At 41.4% G+C, this 22,549-nt stretch overlaps 2 protein-coding genes and 1 pseudogene across 5 annotated transcripts in view; 1 reads left to right on the top strand and 2 right to left on the bottom strand.

The window, feature by feature from the left end:
- SLC25A43 (solute carrier family 25 member 43) overlaps positions 1–7,244 on the bottom strand; it is a 33,162-nt gene extending 25,918 nt beyond the window's left edge. The window contains exons 1-2 of the mRNA XM_011380193.2: positions 6,682–7,244; positions 427–668 (exon numbers count right to left, since the gene is read on the bottom strand). Coding sequence (XP_011378495.1) covers positions 427–668; positions 6,682–6,956 — 517 coding nt within the window. The 5' untranslated portion in view covers positions 6,957–7,244. The remainder of the gene's footprint in view (positions 1–426; positions 669–6,681) is intronic.
- The window catches only part of LOC105305567 (A-kinase anchor protein 17B), a 147,346-nt gene that overhangs the window by 35,182 nt on the left and 89,615 nt on the right, over positions 1–22,549 (top strand). The gene's annotated exons all lie outside the window — the stretch shown is intronic.
- On the bottom strand, positions 3,523–3,638 carry LOC111731654 (annotated as a pseudogene).

The raw sequence follows: 22,549 nt of genomic DNA, 5'->3' as shown, positions 1-22,549 counted from the left end.
AAAGGGCAAAAGTCTATTGGATTGGCCATTGGGGGTCTCGGGTGACCTGTGTGTGTGTAGTCCTGGCACAGGCTCCAAAGACCACATAAGCTACAGCTGCTCCCCTGGTTGTGTGCATACGTTTATGTATGCACACTGAAACTCCTTCCCACGGTCAGGTGGGGAGTGTGTGGGATTGTCTTTCTATCAGTTTGTGCAGAGCCACCTCCACGCTCTGTCCTCCCCTCTGTGGGGTGTGAAAGGGAAAAGTTAGGAGTAGGGTGTATGGTTATGGAATAGAATGAAGCTAATCAACTCTATATGGACTGAATTCATATGACCTTGACCTCAATAAAATGGATTTAACTGGTTACAAATGTATATAATGCATTCATATATGTCAAAGAATGCAGCCTTTTCTGGACAAGGTGAAAAGTTCTATCTTACCTAAAACAGTAAGGGAAACCCCTCGATAAAGGGCCAAGAATCCTTCCTGTTGATAAATAGTACAAAAAGCATGGAGGATCCCTCTGTAAGATGGTTCCAGTATGTTCTGCACAATCAAGCGGGTTTTGATGAGGTCTGTAGGATACATCACAATGGTGGAAACCATGCCTGCAAGATTCCCAGCCATGATGGCGCTCCACTGGGAAATATGGCCCAGGTCATCCATGAAGAGTACGACAAACCTAGAGGAAAAGGGGGAAAAGCCCAAGGGAATCAGCTATAGATTGTGCTAAAGGACTCTACGCTACTTACGTTTTCCAGTATTTAAGTGTTTTACAAAGTGAAAATGACCACATTAATGTATTAGGGTTAATGAAAAACACATTCAATTCAACTACATTTATATAATTATACTTAGCTATAAGAGATGTCCAACCCTCTTACTTATAGCTACCCTAATTCCTTCTCACTTCACTTTAAGCATTTTCCCCTTTTATCTGCATAACCGCCAACCCTGCCTTGTCAGTGGGATGTAAATTCACAGAAATACTTGGTAAATACCAAACTGCAATGTGTTTCTTTGCCTCTGTCAAAACTTAAAAGAAATGAAACTGCTTGAAATGATTTTGAATATCCCCAGTAGTTGAGTTTTAAAAATACATTGGCTTAATAATTATAATAGAAGGTACGCCACCCCACTAGTCTTCAGGGAAATGACAAATAAAAACAAAAACAAGATACCATTTCTCTCCTAGCAGATTGGCAAAGATTAAAATGTCTGTTAATACTGAGTGATGGTGAGGATGAGTGGAAATAGGAACTCTCACCCACCGCTGATAGAAGTGTAAATTGGTACAGCCACTTTGTAGTATCTAGTAAAATTGAAAGCATGCCTACTTTCACCCCAGCAATTCCATTTCTAAGTGCATATCCTAGAGAAATTTTTGCACATGGACACATGAATACACATATAGCATTGTGTGTAAGTGTGAAAAAGTGGAACCACCCAAAAGTCCATTAGTAGGGGAATGGATAAATAGTAGTATAGTCATGTAATGGACACTATACAGTTATGAATGAGCTTAGAACTATGTAATAACAGGGACAGGTCATAAAGTTGAGTGAAGAAAGCAAGCTGCAGAGTGACCTCTATAGTCTGTGACAACAATCTATTTAAATTAAGAAACACACCCACAAAACTACATCTTATATTATTCACGGATAGATATAAATACATATAAAAATAGTGTAAAATGGACCTCCAGGAAGGTAGAGGAGAAGATAGATTGAGAAAGAATAAAGAGGACTACAGGGTTGCTTGCTAACATTTTTTTCTTGTATTAAAAAAGATACCTGAAGTATCTTTTATACTAATTATGGTGCTATCAATTCTGGATGGTGGATGTTTGCTAGATTATTCTTTGTGTTTCTCTGCAGCTTTACAATGTAGTCAAAAATGGCTTTCAGTGGACTTTTCCAAACACAAAATAGAAAGCCGCTCTGCTACAATCTCTTTTTGGAAACCGTGCATCCCAAGTAATGAGGGTCTACCTCGGCAGATATTGTTATAAGGGGACTTTTACACAACACACATTCCTTGGTCAGGAAGCAAAGGAATTTTACTCCTTGCTGATGAGGATACAAAAAAAAGGGGCTTGGAAACCAGGAAAAGTAATTTTTCTGCCATAGAGTGGGGAGAGAGAGGAGAGGGATGGTAGGGTTTGAATAAAAGGAAATTGAACAGAGCTAGGCTAAAATGAAGTATTGTATCTTTTGAAAAATGAGAGCGTCCTCAGTTCTTTGGCTTTCAAGCCTCCAATGAAGAGGTGCCTTTCCTGCTCCTTCAGTTTGGTAGCAAACCAGGGTCCTCTGGTGTGATAAATAAGATAAGTGGGTGTTCAGGTGCAATCACTTAAGGAGTTCTAGGATGGCTCCTTGCTCCCAAGTAAACACTATTGACAAAAAAAATCTCCTTCAAGCTGTAGGAAAATCTTGACTTCTTTTCATTAATGTACCTTAACTGTACCAACTGAAACAATTATTTAAGTTAACCAGCTACCTTTTAAAGATGCAGATAGCTAAAGCTGGCATTAACCAATAGGCCATTTGCCTCAGTTCCACTGCCTGCACACTTACTTGTTCCTCCTTCCTCTCCGCAATGGCCAGCCAACTTGGAAGGGAACATTAGAAGGGGAAAGGGAGACAGAAGAAATGGAAATGCTTGACTGGAGTAGCAGTCTGCAGCAAGCTGGAACAAGCTAGAAGATGGGGTTTGAAACGCCAAAAGAAACACCATTCATTTGCATTGCCTCACCCTTGTTCCCTATATCCCACTTGGCCACTTCCAGGGCATTAATTAATTCGTTACCCATTTACTGATCATCTACAATGTGCCAGACACTGTGCTAGCACTCAGCATAGATTATAAGAGAGTTCAACAGCCCTGCTTAAGAAATGACTGATAAAGGCAACATGAGAGGAAATAGGCCCTTAGTTGAGTGAATGACTTGATGAACTAGGAAGAGGAACCTTGTCTTATATCAGATTGCCTTATATAGTTGGGTCTTACTATCAAATACGCAAAATTAAAAAGAACCAAAAGAAGTCCCTTCTTCTCAGACTCGCACTATTTGATACAGAGACAATGACCACCAATAGTTACTTAGAATCACAGAGTCAAGGCAGGCAACTCTGGTCGGCCATCAGTGACATCATCCTGGTCCCCACATCTTAAGCTCTTGTCTGATTGGCCAGGGCAGCAGTGTTCCCCTTTCTGCTCTTTCCCCCACCCCCACACACATGCACAGTAGCTTTTCCCAGTGAGACTGGTTAAGCTGGTCAATAGCGGTAACCCCTTCTTTTTGGCCATACAAATATTACACCCTGGATATACGTAGTTAGAACTGCCAACGCTTCAATCTAACATAGATTAGCAGCCAAACACAAGCTCATGAACTGGTTATACAATAAGACATCAGTGTTGGTTATGAACAACTTCAGAACTGCAGGGACCCAGACCAATGTTTATATAGCTAGACAAGCAATTGTGGAGTAAAGCTAGGTGAGAGTCTATTTTATTTTATTATTATTATTTTATGCCTACAGCACCTGGACTTCCTAGGTGGTCTCCCATCCAAGTACTAACCAGGCCCGACCCTGCTTAGCTTCCAAGATCAGACATCGGGCTTGTTCAGGGTGGCATGGCTGTAGACCATGGACCGTGGCTTCACTGGGGCATGAACCCAGGACCTTCTGCACGTAAAGCAGACGTGCTAACTGCTACACTATAGAACCACGACTGAGTCTTGTTTTTTGACATATTTGAAAGCCATCCATTGTGTTAGGTATTAGTTAATTACAAGGACCTAGCTCCTAATACTCTCCTGATTGTAAACTCAAGTAAGCAGACATTTCAGCATCACAATGGTGAGCAGAGCTCTGAACTATGGAGCCAGAAGATGTGGTTTCAAGCTTCAACTCTGCCATTAATTGTGTTTGTGGACAAGTCATTTAACCACTCCATTCCCTGAACATTCAAGATCTTTATAATTTGCTCAAACCCATGATCACAGGTTATACCATTACCTCCAGCCAACTATTTTGCAAATTCATAGTCAGGAAAGAGTAGAGATGAATCAGTGTAATGATGGACCAAAGGCATTGTCTTTATGTAGAAAGGATGCCACCATGATTAATCAACCACTTTGCTTTTTATCTATGCCTAGCCATTCACTGAAATGCTTCATTTTGTTTCCAGAAAGAAAATGATCTTGCAGGAAAAAACAAAAAAACAAAAAACTATTAGCAAACCTAGCCCTCCCTGGTAACTACCTATTCTTCCTCTCCCACTGAACAAATCTCCAATCCCATTATCACCAGCCTATTTCGGGTGCCCTCAGCTGTCAAGTGGACTAGTGCAACAGGTTCCTAAGTGGTCCTTCCCTGACCCTCTGCCCATCTTCCTCTTCTCTTGTCATCCTACCCTGCCTCCAGGTGACAATGATTCCTGTTGAAATGCTTTAATCACAGCACTCCCCCCCAAAAAAAAATCTCCCACAGCTACTTTTGCATACCAAGTAAGGTCCAAACTCCTTAACTCGGCCCTCTAAGATCTGATTCCAACCTGCTTTTCTGGCTGTATTTCTCATTACTGATGTGGACACACCTTATGCTCCAGTCAGGCTGCATGCCTTCCCACTCCTGTGTTTTTGCTCATGACATTACCTGCAATATCTTTCTCCCCATCTTTACCTAGCAAACTCCTACTCATTCTCTTAAGACCAAACTCAGATGCCTTTTTTTTTTTCCTGTGTGAAGTCTTTACATCTCTTCCTCCTCATCCCCCATCAAAAGTGTTTATTTCTATAGCACTTCAATCACGGCAATCATATGCTATGGACGGACACACTAGTTTTATTCTTCTATTACCCTAAGCTGTGGGGCACAGGGACCATGCCCCTTTCATCCTTGCCTCATCCCCAGCATCATGCACACAGTGGGTACTTAATGAAACCTTACTAAATTAATGTCAAATGAAGACAGAGAGAAAGGCAACATGATGTAATAAAGTATGGAATTTGAAGTCAGAAGGCCAGGTAGTGGAGTTTAGCTCTGTCGTTGAGTGGTATGGCCAGTCTGAGTCAAATGCTGCATCTGTAAAATGAGCTTATTTCCTACACTATGGGCTTTACAGGGCAGGAGGCAGGAGTTGTAAAAATTCAATGATGCGTGCGCGCGCGCACGCACACACACACACACACGTGCAAAAACACACAATAACTATTTAGAGGTGACAGATGTGTTAATTAGCTTGATTGTGGTGATCACATCACAGTGTATACGTATACCAAAACATCAAGTTGTACATCTTAAATATATATAATTTTTGTTAATGATATCTCAATAAAGCTGTTAAATCCAATGATGTGTATATATTAGGTGGTTGGCAAAAGAGTCACAACACTTAAAACAGCCTTTAAAGTTCTGCCTTCCTCCCCTGGGTACACATTCCAAAGGGAGATCTCCATACCACTTTGTAGAAAAGAGAGTGAAGTGGGGAGAAGTCGAGTCATTAAAACTCAGATAACTGTTTATAGACTGCAGGCGAGAAGTTGCTGAGGGCAAGGGGGTGCAGGGGGGAAAAGAGATCCTTGACAGAAATGCCTGGTGATCTCGCTACCTTCCCTCCCCAGAGGAACACAAGGTTATTCTACTCCCAGGCAAAAGTGAAATGAGCATTGATCTGGAAGACTCAGTGATAAGGACCATTCCCTGCTTTTAGCTGCCAGGTCTAGCCTTCCAGAGAGCCAAAGGCAAAATCCTTTGACTATTAGCCTCCAAGGTTGAACAATGTGGTTAAGACTGTGGGCCGTTTGTCTAATTCAGAGCCAAAGCCAGTCTTCAGAGCTGGTACTGTGCCCCCCAATTAGGAACACAGGGACCATCCCCCCAAACATAGAAACATCTCCTTTTCCTGAAAACCCATCACTACCATTTCATTCTTTTAGGCTTTATTTCCAGCTAAAATACAAATATCTGTGAGCTCTGAGGAAGCTTGAAGACTCACTTGACATTATCCTTTCCTAAGAAACAGCTGTTGTGAGAGGTGGGAAAAGCCCAAAGAATGAGGCCAGTGGGCAGCAAAGGTGGAGTGAGCAGTAGGCTGAGGAAACTGTGTACAGCATAGGGGTGGGAATCTGCAGTCTCTGTTGGACCCTAAAAGCAAGCTTCATTTAGGGGCGTGTATGTGTGTGCAGAAACCTGTGGCCTTCTGCGGCATTGAGTTGGACCCCGTGCCCCTGGCAAACAGTTTATTCTGGGGGGGCTTTGGTCACACAGACACACTTGCATACACGTCTTCAAAGGGGATCTCTCTCCTAGGCCAGTCAAGGCAGTTTCCGAGTTGGTGGACAGTGGGAATGGTTAGGAGCCATCTTTGTGGAGGTCTCTTCATTCCTTCCCCCCAAATCTCCTTTTGCCCCATTTTACCTCCTCACCCGCAGGCCCGTTCAAACTGGTGAGCCTCTCTGGGCCAGAGCTGCCCTCACAAAACCGCACCTGGAAAAGCAGGAATCCCAAGAGCATGTGACAAACTTGGGGACTGCGCTTTTGCGGCCGTAGATGTCTCCTTTTGGCCAAACTGTCAGGGCTTCCAAGCGATTAGGAAGGGGATGGGGCCCCGCGGCAGGGCCTCGACCCCGGGAACCCGGGCGGCCCCGGCTCCCAGCCCGCCCGCCCGTGCGGCCCAGCCCTTACTTGCGGTAGGCGGCGAGCTGCACGGCGCTGTAAGGGAAGAGGCGCAGGCAGGCCACCGCGTTCCCCTTCCACAGGGCCCGGGGCCCCTCGGTCCGCCACAATCCAAACCCCGTGGCCCACGGCCCCCGGCCGCGGCTCCGCATCCCGCCGACCTGGGCCAGCACGGTGACGAGCTCCAGAGGCGCGGTGAGACTCAGGCTGAGCACCCCCGCCAGCCCCGCGCACAGCAGCCGCTGGCTGCTGGTCAGCCTGCCATCCCGCCGCCACGTCGTCATCGCGTCCCACGAACGGAGCCCCGGCCCAGGACACCGCGTGGCTCGGGCCTGGGGCTCCAGGCAGAGGAGGCGGGCCAGGTCCGCCCAGAGCCGGGAGGACGCGCCGCCAAATCGGGAAGCCGGTCCCGCCCTGGAGGCCTCAGGGTAGGGTGTGGTGGGGCGGAGGAGGCCGCCTAAGTCGGAAGCCTGGCGGATTTAACTTCTGCTCTGCAGCTGGCAAGTTTCTGTTTTGCACTTGAGAAGTGTCACTGTGTTCGCTGCAGGCCCAGTCAGCTAGAGTTGTTTCCTAAGTATTCAGAGCTCTCTCTGCCTCTCTTGTTTATCCTGTGGGACTTCAGAACAGGTCACCCCAGGATGTGCTTCCGTGGTATGTAGATTATTTTGAGCTAAAGGCAACAAACAAAGACCCTGCAGTCTCCGGAGAAACTTTTGCCTCTCCCTCAAAGAATTTTAGGGGCCTTGCCCACAATAAGAGTTATAACCAGATGTGACTTTTTTGACTTATCTATAGGGCAGGGCAACTTCTAATTACTGAACATCTCTCTTAAAGTCTTGTTGATGCAGGACAGAGCAAATTTCCCCAAATGACAGACGGAGAGACCAAGCCCTGTACAGAGAGAAGAGAGTTTTTTGGCAGAGAGTGTAGAAAGAATTCAACACACACGCCAAAGTTAGAGTCAAAAGGAAAATTTATTAGAAAAGGGATAACACTCCACAGAGTGTGGTCTCCTCTCAAAGGCATAGAATGAGAGGGACCAAGAGAGACATGGAAAGACAGTGAGTAGGGGGCTGATTGGTCAGGGAATTCAGTTTATATATCATCCTTTAGTTCCTCTGAGTTATAGTTTAAAAGACTTTGTTAACCCATTTCCTTTGATATGGACCTACAGTGAGGAAGAGTGAAAGGCCTGCTGGCCGTTCCTAGGCTTTAATCCATAGATTCCCCCATGGTTTTAGCCATAGGGAATGATTCTTGATTCCTGTTTCCCCTTCACAGGTGTGGGGAATGGGTTAGGGATCCCAGCAGAAATCTTCCCTTGTTCTGAAGGTGTCCTTCTGGCCTGGCTGCAGGACTGATCAGCATGTTGCAGTCTCTGATTGTGGCTTGATTAACATTTTAATTCTCTTGCCTCCTCTCTACATTACTGTGGATGACCGTCCTAGTCTCTGATGAAGCCCCAAGGTGCCTTTACATCATTCTTAGCTCAGAATGTCATATATACCTTATTTTAACTTTCTGTCTCTGAACCGCTCATGTATGTGGGGGTTTCTGACTCTCTCATGTACCAGTGGTTTTCATGCATATGTATATAATTAAATTTCATTATTTTCTCTTGTTAATCTATGTCAATTTAATTATTAGTCCAGCCGAAAGAACCTTGAAGGTTAGAGAAAGTTTCTTACTTCTCCATAACCTCCGTACTCCCCTTCCACATTCCACCTCATCACCTTTCTCCCTTGGCTTCTGTTCTCTTTCCTCCGACCTCTTTTTTTCCTACCCTCAAAGACTTGCAGATTTCCCAGTGCAGAAGGAAAGAACTCTATAACACACACAGCTGCTACCTATTAGACACTTGTCAAGTATTGGACTTTACATATGTGATCTCATTTAATCCTCATAACAGCCCTTAATAGGTATGTCCTCATTTATTGCCCTCATTTGGAAAGGCTGTAGGTATGGTGGTTGGAGCCTGGACTCTGGAACCTGAATTAGAATCTTTGTTCTGCAGCTTACTGGCTGTGTGCCCTTGGGAAAGTCACTCAACCTCTCTGGGCCTCGGTTGCTTGATCTATAGTTTCTTCCTCTAGGGGGTGTTGTAAGGATCAAATGAATGATGTCTGATACAGGTAAACACTATATATGTGTTAGCTGTGATTAGATATTATTATACAGAGGGAGAAACCAAGACAGACTGACTTGCTCAAGGTCACACAGCTACCACCAGGCAGTCAAGATTTAAATCTAGGTCAGTTTTATGCCAACGCTGTCTAACAGCTACATTACACATCCACTGTGCCTAGAGTGTAACTCGAGTAAGGTCTATTTCAGTGGTTCTCTTAGCTAAGAGGACAAAAGAGGCAAAGAAGAAAGAAGTGAGGTGGCCAGAATCCAAGAAGGATTTTGAAAAAATTTTAAAAATTCCCAAATTATCCCCGTGTTTCTTTAAAAAGCCATATCAATAATAAAAATGAAAAGGAAAGGGGGCAGTTAGCAGTGTGTTAGTACAAGACATCCAGGCACATAGTTGCTTTTAGGCTTGTATGGTTATGTTTTACATTTAATAACACTCATGATGATAAAGGACCCTTTTCTAAAAGGTATTGTAGGATTTAAATTGAGAGGACTTGTTCTAGTTACGGAAGTCTTGCTCTCCTCTCAATGATTGGGGTGTTGATATAAGAAATGTCCAAACCCGTAGAAAATTTTTATGAGTTTATTTGAGCCAAACAGAGGATACTGCCTGGAAGTAAGATAACAGACTGAGATAAATGCTTCAGAGAATAACAGTAAGTTCATAATTTTAGTAGCTTTATCCTTTTCTTCCTTTTGAATAGTTTTAACAATTGATCGGCCAGAGTTGCTAGTTCATCAGCATGTGTGGTCGGCCAGTTTAATTCATGTTCTTTAATCAGAATTACAATCTAATCTTTCCAGAAATGCTGAATTGAGCATTGGATCATTTTGACGATCCTTAAAACTGTCTGGAGATAATCCTGAATATTGTTGGAAAGTTTTTTCAAAACATTCAAAGAAAGCAAGTATAATTTCATCAGGTTTTTGTCTACATTGCTGGATTTTCGTCCAGTCTATTTTCCAGGGAAAAATCTCAGGGATGGCTTGGTGAAGCTAATGGGCTATTTCCCTGCATTTTTCTTGGTCCATTTCTCTTCATTTAAAAAAGTCCTCTATGGGATTTTCCAGCAGACCTTACTTAACCATTCTGCTGCTTTGCTCTTAGAAACCCATAGGTGTACTAGTTGGAACAGGTCAGAATAACCAGGATCATATATTCTAACATTTAAATCAAATTCCTTTGACAACCCAACATGGCCTTGGAAGGGATCAGGAAACCCTTTAGTTAGATTTCTTAATTCTGCTTCAGTCCAAGCTAAGTAAATTATCGCTGGTTCCCCTTGTCCTCATATTGGCTTTTCTCAAAAAGGAGCTGCCGGAATTTCTGGTTCTTCTAGTCTATCCTAGTCTGGATTTCTGGTTTTAGTTTCCCCTAAGTCAGTAGGTGGTGGTGGAGAGGAAAAAAGAGGAGGAGAAAGGCAGGGCAAGTCAGGAAAAGGAGCTCAGAAAGTAGTGAGGTGGATGGAGAAAGGGGGAAGAGGGATGTTGGCATTGAGCAGTTTTGGAAGCCTTTAGTTCAGCGACAGTCTCTAAAGTTCCTTATTGACTTTCTGAAGAGAAGAGATTTTATCTGAGGGTTCAGACAGTTTCTAAAATTTTCTTATTAACTTCCCGAGAATAAAAAATTTATCCGCGCTCCTTTTAGAGGCTTCTATTTGTCAATCAAGATAAGCGTCCTATTCGTTCAGTTCAATTTTATAGCCTGCTTTTTCCAATTGAGCGCGCGCGCACACACACACACACACACACACACACACACACACACACACACACACACACACTAATTTAGAGGTATCCAAAAGAGCCCCATTTTGGCCACTTTAAGCTGATATCAGTTTTAGTTAAATCTCCCCATTTCTGTAGATACTCGCAAATTGAGGCTCCATACATATTGTATATAAAACTTGCAAACTAAAGAGAGACTGACTGTTGTCGAGCTTGTTGGCCTTGGAGACATGATTTACTATGTTAATTTAAATTTTTTTTGAGCCGATTTTTAAAAGCCGAAATTAAAAACAGCCACACAAGAACAGCGCAGATGAAGTCAGGAACCACTACCTAAAGCAGATAGGTTCAAGATTCCAAGAAAAAGACTCACCCAAGTTCACTTGATGGAAATTGGGGAGCTGATGAAGCACAGTGGGCCCCTGCTTGTACTAGCACCTGGTCAGGAGTGTGGTCCTGGGTGGGCTTCTTCAGAATCCTGCCATACCACACCAAGTAAATGTCCATGTAAGAAACTCCAAAACCTGTATATAAGAGTTTATTTGAGCCAAAGTGAGGACATGTGCCAGGGAGCAAGATCTCACATTCTCCAGAGAATGACAATTTTCAGTATCTTTTATGCATTTGAAATTAAGGAGGGAACATAAGGAAGATTACATGAAGGTGGGAGAAAGCAAGGCGAGGATCGGATTATAGGACAGTTAAAATTATGTGCTCTCTTGAGGGTGGTCAAATTTTAGGAGGGGTTTGAAAGGAGGCATTTCAAAAGTATGTTAACTTAGATGCACAGAAACAGTGGACAGGGCTCCCTTAAAATAAAGATAAGCCTTTTACTAAAGAATTTATATGCTTGGGGTGTGACTACCCACTATGACCTGCCCAATTAGGAATTTATGATCAGATCACCCTGTGAGGTTACTTTCCATATAATCCCTTTTGCTTCTACAATCTCAATCAGAAATCAATCCCCAAGGGTGTTCTGCATTTGTATTGTGACTTGCAGATTCAAGCTAACTTTACTGCCTCTTATTCCCATTTATTGAAAAGTCTGAAGAACATAGTAGGTAAAAAGATCTCCAACTTTGAAAAATTCATATGCTATAAAACCAGGGTGTCATGTTAAAAACAAATGTATGACAACTAAAATAAAAAAGGAAAGAGACAGTAAGAAAAATTCTTAGAAGTAGTATTGTAACATAAGGAGGAAGATGGCTAGCTGATTCGAGCCAGTAGACAGCCTTCCGTCACCATGGTCAGGACTTGGGAGATGCTAATTGTTTTTAATTCCCCAGCTCTCATTTCTTAGTTTCTATTCTAAGTGAAATCTTCTCTCAAAACATTACCTTAGTTTAACTTGCTGATGTTTCTCAAATTATAGTTGATCTTGCTATATTTATACCAACATTGGTTGATTCCTGCTTTCTTAATTTGTTTTTTATTCTTTAACCTTTTGGAGTTTTTCATTTACAAGAGTAGTATATACCCGTTGTGCAAGACAAACAGAGCAGACACGTATTAAAGAAAGTTAAGTTCCCCTTGCGCATGCTCTGAGGTAACCAACATTAAGAGCTTGGTGCGTGTGTACATCTTTCCTCAAAAATTTTTTTCATGTTCAGACAAATATTCATCTATATGGATTTTTTCCTGTTCTTTCTTCCTCCCTTCTTTCCTGTCTGCATGCCTTTTTTATTTTTAAACAAAAACGGAAGGCTATCCAAAAAAATGATAATCAATTCCTCTCTAGGGAAGGAAATTGGGAGACTTGGAAACAAGAGTGAAAGAGAGATTGACTTTTGACTATGTGCCCTTTTGAACTGTTTGTTTTTCCCCCTCTTTTCTTTTTACCATGGTATGTATTATCAATTAAAAAAAAAATCTCCGTCATCGATTTTCTCTGAAGCATGCTCATTAGACCTGGTGTTTTCTGTGACATGGTGTTGTCACTGGGGAGATGTTGATTTTGAAATGCTAACCAACTCTTGGTGAAGTTCTGAGTGAAACAAAATACAATATGCTTTCTATTTACATGGTGCTTGCCTTTATGAACAATTCCATAAACGCTGTGCAAAAAATGTTATGTCTTTATGAGTGAAGAGAGCTAAGTTCTCAATTCTGATAGTTTTAAATAGTCTTTCTATCTACATGAATGTCTGGTGGATCTGGAAGGCCATAAAGGATGCAGGACAGTCTCATGCATTGCAGATGTGCAACATCCCTGGCCCTTGCCCATTAAATGCTAGTAGAATGCCCTGATCAGTGCAGCACCCACATTTCCAAAATATCCCCTAGGAGGCAGTGCCATTCCTTTGAGAACCACTGCTCTAGCTGCTCCCTCTGCTTGGAAAGTTCTTTCCTCAGATGTTTGCAGCTGGTTGCTTCTTGTCATTCAGAGCTCAGCTTGAATGTTATCTCCTCTCAGAGGGCTGGCCTGACCACCCTATCTACAGAGCTACGCCATTCACACTACCATATTGCCTAATTTTGATTCTTTGTGTAACAGTTATCGCTATCTGCTATCTTTCTTTTCTCGATTTATTGTCTGTTTCCACCTATCAGAATGTAAGATCCATGAAGAAGCAGATCTTGTCTCTTGTTCACAGCTGTGTTCTCTGTGCCTAGAACACTTGCTGGCACATAGTGCTCAGTAATGGTTAGTTAGATGAGTGAAGGAAGGATGGAATGAATAAAAGAAGAAAGGAAAAAAGGAAATCTTATTCAGTTTTACAAGTTGGAAAAGATTAGCAGAACATAATGTCTTCATGAAATTATTTATTTAGATCATATATGATAAGTAGGAAAAAAATTAAATTCACATTAGTTCACAGTGAATAACATCAGCCTTGTCAGAAATTGGATATTTGCCATTTTAAGTTTCCAGCCACATCTGTAATTCTAAAGTGAACTGTGATATTTGACGGAGACATTTGCTTTGTCCCCAGTTATTGTTTTCACTATGTCTTTAGCAGCAGTTTTGGCAATGGTTCAGCAGCTCTAACCTTTGCAGTTAAATATAACACTATAAAATGTGGTTTATACAACTTTTGCATTTTTATTCTTGGCACACTGTATTTAACTTTAGGCAATGCTTGAATGTCCTCCCATTCTGCTTCAAAATTTTTGATGATGTTTGAAGCAGAAAGATTTCAAATCAAAATGTACGAGCCTTTCCATTCATTCATTCACTTACTGATTTATTCACTTTACAAATATTTATTGAATACTTACTCTATATCAGCACTATTCTGGGGATACAAATGTCACTTAATGGAATTTAATTTGCTCCCATTACCAGGCCACAGTAATCCAAATTTCAAAGGTTTTTCATGGTAGTCACATGATCCTTTTAGTTTCTTTGCCATTGATATTTTTACAACACTAAGAGATGGTCCAAGTGATGGAATAATAAATTTCTCAATACTATCTGAAGACCTAGACTCATTACATTTTAATCACTCCACCTCTACACATTTTACAATTTATGTAAAGTAAACTTACCTTGTTATCTTTGATGTAGAGTTCTAGGAGTTTTAACACATGTATAGATCTATGTGACTACCACCACCACAATCAGGATACGGAACTGCTCGATCAGACACCAGAATTCTCATGTCCTGCCCCTTTACAGTCAAGGCCTTCCCCATCCCCAGCCCTGGGCAACCACTGATCTGTTTTCTGTCCCTATAGTTTTGCCTTTCAAGAGTGTCATATAAATGGAAGCATACAGCATGTAACCTTTTGAGACTGGCTTCTTTCACTCAGCATAATGTCTTTGAGATTCATCCATGTTGTGAAGTGCTTCTCAAAATGCTAGTGATCATTGGCAATGCACAGATGGAGGAAACAAGAGACCAGAGTGCAGGGTGGTTGGCCGTGTGAATGTTGAAATCACTGAGAATGACGGGAGAAGTTGCCACAAAGAAGAGAGAAAGTGAGTCAAGAACTAAAGCCTTTACGAAGGAGGGCAGTGGCTAGGAGGGTGGCAGAAGATTACCACTAAGATGGGGAGAGGGTGAAATAACGTGATGATATGAGCTAAGGAGGAGCCAGAGATTTCTCAAAAGTGGGGAGAACCAAAGATCAGAAAGTGGCCTTCGGGAGCAAAGAGAGCTCCAATTCCACCCCCTCCCCGGCACTCTCTAAGGCATTTAGCTGCGGGGAGATGAGAGAATAAACAGCCTGCACTTTAGAGGCACCAGCAGACAGCCAAGATGTCAGTTACAGCAGGATGTCGGGGGAAACATCCTGAGGAGAGGTTTGAGGCTATTGGGACTTAGCGCATCACAGACTAGCAGTCCTAACCTTAACCTAACCCTAAACCTTAACTTAACCCTTGTCTTCACCCTAACCTGCTGGTAGGATCCAGGTGTTGTGATATAAAGTGTTCCTTTACTTCTAGGTCAGTTGGTGTTGGCAGCAGCAATGAAGGTAGCAGCAGCTGGTTGCAATGAGCCATGGAGTCCTTTGCTATTGGGGCCCTGACTACTTAGCCAGACTTCATGGGACAGTAGTACCTGCTATATATTTTTTAGCTTTGCGGATCCAGAAACTCAGCTTTATCAGTGTACTCTGATGTGAACTAGTTTGGAGGACTGACTCTTGATCTGTCCTTCTAGTCTCCTTTGCTGCTTCTTCCTCATTTCCACAACCTCAGTCCTTGAGCCTCTTCTCTATTTAAACTGATTTCCATGGTGACCTCATCTAGTCTCACACCTTGAAATACCATCTATGTCCTGATGACTTTCAAGTATGTATCTCCAGCCTGGAATTCTGCCTTGAACTTCAGATTCTCATACCCAGATGCCTCTGAAGGGAACCGAAGTTTTGCCACCCTGAAGCTGCTTTTTTGGGGATATTGGTTTTAATCTATTTATTAAGAAACAAGACTCAGAAAGAACTTTTGACTCTCCTCCCTTTCTTGCCCAAGAGATTCAGACAGAAAAACCTGCTTCAGGAAGGAAATCTTAGGATGTTTGCCTTAGCCTGAATAGTTTAATTTGAATTAAGAATGCTAAATAAGAGGGCTTCAAGCAGGTGCCTGTTAGCTAGACACCCGCTGTGTTCCATTGTTTGAGTTGCCTGGCAAGAAGTTGCCTGCCACACATGTGCTTATGTTTCTCAACTACCTGTAAATCACCCATTTTCACTTCTGAAACCTAATACCCTGTCCTCCCTTTTTCTCCTTTGTCCATAAATGCCATATATATTCAATGTTGCCTCACTGTCTTTAGAATTTTCATGCTTATGTGAATTCCCCATGAGCATGTATGAAAATTTTTAATATTTTCCTGTTAATTTGTCTGTTAATTTGATTATTAGCCCAGCTAGAAGAACTTAGAAGGTGGGAGGAAAAGTAGTAATTATATTTTTTAGTCCCCATACCTCCTTAATAGCTCCACTTGGATATTTAACAGGCATTTCAAGCCTAATATGTCTCAAACCAAACCCCTGATCTTCCCCACCTAATCTGCCCCTCTCCTAGCCTTCCCCATCTGAGTAAATGGAAACTTGGTGTTTTGTTTGTTTGTTTGTTTGTTTTGTTTTGTTTTGTTTTGTTTTGTAACTCAGGCCAAAAATCTCAATAGTCATGCCTGGCACTTATTTTTCTCTTTAAAATTTATCATCTCCTACTTATATTATTGGAATTTCCTCCCAACGGGTTTTTCTGCTTCCACAATTGCCCCCTTCCCTGCTTTCTTTTTCTTTATAGATTTTATTATGATATGATATACTATTATAGGGGGACACCATAACTTTCCCCTGCCCCCTTAGTTCTTCTGGCTAGTCAAATAATTTAAATGATAACAGCAGATTAACAGGATAAAATCATGTTTTAATACCTGTGCACCAGGAATTCGCATAAGCATAAAAATTCCAAAGATAGTGAGGCAAGATGAGTTATATTTTGGACTAAGGAGAGAGAAGTATGGGTCTGAAACTTCAAAGGGAAAATAGGTAATTCACAGGCAGATGAAAAAGAGTAAACATTTGGTAAACAAATTCTTGGCAGACCACCCCAAAACAATTGGACCTAACAAACAGACCTTTGCTTGGTTCCTCCCTGTCTGCCACACTTAGTTCATATTATGCTAAGGTAAATATGCTGAGATTCCCTTCCTGAAGGTTTTTCTATCTGAATTCCCTTAAGCAGATAAGGAGTAGTTAAGAAACAAGCAAACAAACAAAAAATCCCCAAACCCCAAAACTCTTCTTGAGTTTGTTAGGCTTTTCTTGCCTTCAGCTAGAAATAATCTGTAAGCTAGGGTAGCACTTTCTGAGGAGACTCCTTCTGAACCCCTACACTATGTATTTCCTTAAAAACTCTGTTTCTCTTTAGCCCATCAGAATGTAAGCTCCAGGGCAGGGTTTTTGTCTGTTTTGTATATTTATGTATTTTTGACACTTAGAACAGTGCCATGGCACATGGTAAGCTAGTAGGCACTCAATAAATATTTGTTGAATATATATGAATTAATAAATGATCCAACTCATAATATACTGACATATGAATCAGAATGTCTGTTTATTAATTGACCATGAAAAATATGACTTCTAGGCAGATCTGAATACTCACATTAGATATTCAGGGCACCCTCTTCCCTTTCAGGGAGTCTTTATAGGCTATGAGAAGTACATACTACAATGAGAAATTAGGTAAATATATTAAGATACTCTTTACAGATAATGCTATCAACCCATCTTCTTTGTAGGAATATGCTTTCCTATTGGACTGTAATATTCATGAAAGCTACTCTGGAATCACCCCTGCATTGGTCTCTTTGGCTCTTTTTTTTTTTTTTTTAGTTTCCATGTAGAAGAAACAAAGATAACTTCTAAATGTTGGACTTGAGTAAATTGGTGGATGGCGATGCAATTAACTGAGATAAGGAGGGACTTTAAGCTTATTGATGACTTTGTGAGAATAATTTGGACTGAAAGTGAGGTACACGAATAAAATATGAAAGGTGTTAAAGCTATGGTAAATCTAATTTGAGAGCTTGTTTCATGTATTCAAGCTGTTACACCAAAAGCAAAGTCTATTATGGCAGAGACTGTACACCAATGTCCGTGAGCTCCTCTACTTTTTCTAGCTTTCTTTTTAGCCAAGTGAGGCCATGTGTTTTGTTCTGGCCAAAGGAATGTGGGTGAAATTGATAACTGTCATTTCCAGGTCTAGCTCATACAATAGACTTCATAATTTTTCATGCTGGATCTCTGTGCTGTTAGACTCTGAAATGGCAGAGCACAAAGCAAGGAACTTGGATTCTTGAGTTCACCACTTAGAAGAAACCTATCTAGGAGAGTTATTCAGATGGGAACCATCTCATGGGACTTTGTGAGAGTGAGAAATAAACTTTTGTCTTAAGCCACTGAAACTTCAGAGTTTATTTGCTACTAGAGCAGAGTCTAATCTACTCTGATTAACACTGCTATGCACTGCTATCCACAGGAAAGCCATCTAAACCTGAGCTATAAGTGAAGATTTAAGAGAAGCACTTAATACTTGTCAGTTATCTTAAGGATTTCTTTCTCAGCTTTATGAATAGATGAGCAATGCCTACAAATAATTACTTTTGCTCAAGAAAGTCACTGACTTTCATTTAAAAAAGCCATCACTTGACTGTTTGAATTCCAAGAAAAATCTGTGACCTTCTGGAAAAACCTTCAATCTGAATGATCATAAACATGACTAGAATTGACTTGGAACAACCCAAATGTATGCTTTTATGACAAGCTTCATCAGTGTTGTACCATGCAAGAGGAAGCTAGTGCAATGCTTACAAAAGATGTAGCTGCAGCACATATACCTTAATAAAGATTGTGAGTTTGGGGTATTAAGTGGTTTTTATTATCTAGATTATCTAGCTGTGAATTCAACTGGTGAACTTGCTGAAAACATTTTGATCATAATGAAGAGACTCTTGAAATGCTCGAGTAAGTGTCTTCTGTAGAATTTCTCCAAAGTAGATGGCAATGGTAAGTGGCTAATTGTACCAATTTGGTTCCTCCAGGTAGCAGATGCTAAAATGGAATTAGGAATGCAAGATGTTGATTGGAGATAATGCTTGTGAAAGATTAAAGGGCAGGGAGCAAGACTGGGCAGGGAAACCCCCAGACTATGATGCAAATCCGACACACGTGAAAGGGTGGGGGAAGGAAGGGGATTTGGACAGAATTGCCTTAGACTGTGAGACAGGTGTGACAAAGCCTTAGTTAACACAATGGGGAGTTCTGGAGGAAAGACTGCCTGTTAGAAGAATCCCATGTTGGGCAGAAATGGCCAGGCCCTAGTACTGCCACCATGCTCAGCCATTGGCTGGAGTCTTTCAGGGGAAAACGTGGCCTTGTCAAGACTGCTATGGCTGATCTTAGAAGTTACTGCAGCTGGAAGCTGTCAGCTAACTCTATTCCTCACAGATATATGGTAAATTCTTCCTTGAAGGGAGATCTAAGCCATGTACCTACATGCCTGCCACAGTCTACTCTCCGTGCTGCATGGAATCACTTCTCCAAACCTGTTCAAAGTTCCTGTGGGCCTCTCTTCCTGAGGGGGAATGTAGAAGAGTTGGTTCGAGGAAAGAACTACACCCTACCTTGCTGCAGTTTTTCTCAGGGTTGCCACTGGTTCTCATCTTCACATTTCTCCATTATTCATTCTATATTCATACCGATTTCTGCCTCTTTATGTTATAGATTACTGACAAAGAGTGTTGAATTCTCCAATTATAATAGCAAATGTGTTTATTTCTCCTTGCAGTTCTCAGTTTTGCCTCACTTATTTGATGCACTGTTGTTAGGTACATATACACTTAGGATGGTTATGTCTTCTTGAGAATTGATCCCTTTATCATTCTGTAATGCTCCTCTTTATTCTTAATAGTATTCCTTGTTCTGAATCCAAGTTAGTCATCTTTGGTCATTTCCTGTCCCTCATTTCCCATAATATCCAGTGCATTAGCAAGTTAAGATCCAATCTGTTCTTTGAACATGCCAAGGTATTTCCACATGCAGTTCCCTCTGTCTGAAATGATCTTCTCCTTGTCTTTACATGGGAATCCTTCCTCAAACCTCAGATTAAAGATTCTCTCTCCATACTAGAATTATCAGGGTGATCACTTCATAAGTTGTGTAAATGTTTAATCACTATGTTGTATACCTGAAACTAATATTGTATGTCAACTGCAAATGAATTTTCTTTTTAATTAAAAGAAAAAAAGATTGTTTTCAGAGAGGACTTCTATGAACACTCTCTTATACTGCTTCATAGTGCCCTGTATTTCCTTAACATCACTTAAAAAGTCTATCCCTATATCTTTATTTGTTTCGTGTCTGTCTTCCTCATTGGTATGTAAGCTCCAGGAGCAGAGGAGCTTGTCTGTTTTATTCCCTGCTATATGCCTAGTAAGTCATGTGTTCAAAATGAAAGAAGAAATCAATGAAAAAATTTCCCAATAATTTATTGTTTTCTATCATTGAATAAAACAATTTTATTTTATTTTTTTTTTAGGTGAAGCAACCTTTGGTTGACCTCACAGATTGCAAGGACTTTGTCAGTTTACAATCCCTTATTTTTTATACCTACAGCACCTGGTCTTCCTAGATGGTCTCCCATCCAAGTGCTAACCAGGCCCGACCCTGCTTAGCTTCTGAGATGAATAAAACCATTAAAAATTGTGGATTAGGAAAGTAAGGAAGTACCTTTAAGGAAATCAAGTTCCATTAATATGGTGAACAAGGTCAATGTTTCCAAACTGCATTAGTAACATTAATATTAATATTAATTAGTATCACTAACACAGCAGCAATAACAAAGTACAGACACAGATTGAGTACAGACATTTATTGTCTCACAGTCCTAGAGGCTGAAAGGTGTAGGTAGGGTTGGTTTCTTTGGAGGGCTATGAGAGAGAATCTTTTCTATGCTTCTCTCCTAGCTTCTGGTGGTTTGATGGCAATCTTTGGTGTTCCTTGGTTTGTAGATGCCTTCATCCTCACGTGGTGTTCTCCCTGTGTCTCTGTCTCTGTGTCTAAATTTCCCCTTTTTAAAGAACATCAGTTATATTGGATTATGGCCCACCCTAATGACCCTATTTTAATGTGATTATCTCTATAAAGGCCCTATTTTCAAATGAGGTCACATTCTGAGATACTGGGGGTTAGGAATTCGACATATCTTTTTTGGGAGTATAATTCAACCCATAACACCCTTTTGAGGAAGAAGAAAAAATATTAGAATATCTATATTTTTAAACCAAGAAGTAAAATATTAATATTTAACATATGGATTGACATCATGAACATGCTCACTTAGTCTTATGTCTCACAGTTGGGGTCCAAAACAGGATACAGGAGTGGAAGTTCCACAGCACATAGGATTTGGCAATGGTGCCATACTCATTCTTTCACTTCTAGTGTATTGAAAGGTTTTGCCATTTACTATGCCAAGTTAAGCGAATTCATGCATAATGTGATCTTGTCTTGATTAGACTAACCCTTACAAAATGTCATAGTGAATTTAAAAGATTCCTGTAAAAATAAACAAATAAATACCCCTCTGGTAAACCTCCCCCAAAACCCGGCCATAGAATAAGAATAAAACCAATATTGCAAGTACAAATGAATACCAAAAAAAAAAAAAAAAGGAAAAAGCTGGGTAAACAGAAAGCACAAATTAAGGTGGCAGAAAGAAATCCAATAAACCGGAAACACAGAGAGTGAGAGACATCCTCAGATCTCTCCCCTTGAAACAAAAATAAACTGAACATCTAAAACTCAACAAAAAACCACCCAAACTGCACACCAGCATGTCTGAGCATGGGATCTGTGCATAAGAGCTACCACAGGTCAGAACCCTAGGTGTCAGGAGGTGGACTAGGAGAAACAAGGAAGCTGCCCCTCACAGCCTCTGGAGCTCCCTGCAGGAGGAGGAGGAGGGGAGAAGGCGTGGTGACTTCCCTGATCAGCCAACGTGGAAATGCTGGGATTTCTAGCAGCTGGCAGCAGGGCTCAGTCATCAGGGCAGAAAGCAGAAAAGCAGGATGAGACAGCAGAAAAACAACAGTTGATTTTTACTGGCCCCAGATCCAAAACCGAGGCTGAGCTGCAGCCCTCAACCCCCAACCCAGAGGACCCCTCCCCCCATATCCTCCGAGACCAATCACCGTGGAGCCCCAGGGGAATCTGAGCAAAAGCTGCCAAGACTAAAGCAACCTCTTGCAGCTTCTGGAGCTCCCTGCAGGAGGAGGGGTTGAGGAGAAGGTGCAGAGACTTCACTGAACAGCCCTACCTGAGAAAGCTGTGAGATCCACACGGCCAGCCAGTGGCAAGGCCCAGTCATCAGGGCAGAAAGCAGAGAAGCAAGACAGGACCACGGAGAAACAACAGTTGATTTTTACCAGCCCCAGTTGGAAAATCGAGGCTGACCGCAGCCCCCAACCCAAAATCCAGAGGGCCCCTCCCACCATACCCTCCAAGACCAGTCACCACAGAGCCCCAGGGGAATCTGAGCAAACACTGCTGAGACTCTCGCTGACACTGACAGGGACTGAAACTGAGGGTAGCGAGCGTGATTAAATACTACAAGAAAATTAAAAAGGCATTACTTAAGCTTTATATAAAGCAGAGATGCAAGAGGCTTAGACGCCACCTACTGGAAACCAAAAGAAAAGTGCCTTCTTTGCAGCAATCTAAAGAGAGACCTTTATATAATAAATCTTTCTGGAAAAACAACAGAATACACTTCCATTAATGCCCAAGCGCAGAAATAGTCCATTAAACACCATGAACAACCAAGGTGACAAGGCATCTCAGAAAGAAATAGAAAAATCTCCAGAAAATAAGCTTACAGACGTAGAAATATGCGACTTAAATGACAGACAATTCAGGATCGTACTTCTGAAAAAACTCAATGAGATCCAAAACAACTCAAATCAACAATTTCATTTATTGAAAAAACAACTAGATGAGCAGAGCAAGGAGATCGAAACTCTCAAAAGGAACAAAACAGAACTTCTAG

Source organism: Pteropus vampyrus, unplaced genomic scaffold (genome assembly GCF_000151845.1).
Source record: "Pteropus vampyrus isolate Shadow unplaced genomic scaffold, Pvam_2.0 Scaffold390, whole genome shotgun sequence".
NCBI classification, from domain to species: domain Eukaryota; kingdom Metazoa; phylum Chordata; class Mammalia; order Chiroptera; family Pteropodidae; genus Pteropus; species Pteropus vampyrus.
The sequence above is the reverse complement of the archived record's forward strand: the minus strand, read 5'-3'. Positions and strand labels throughout refer to the sequence as shown.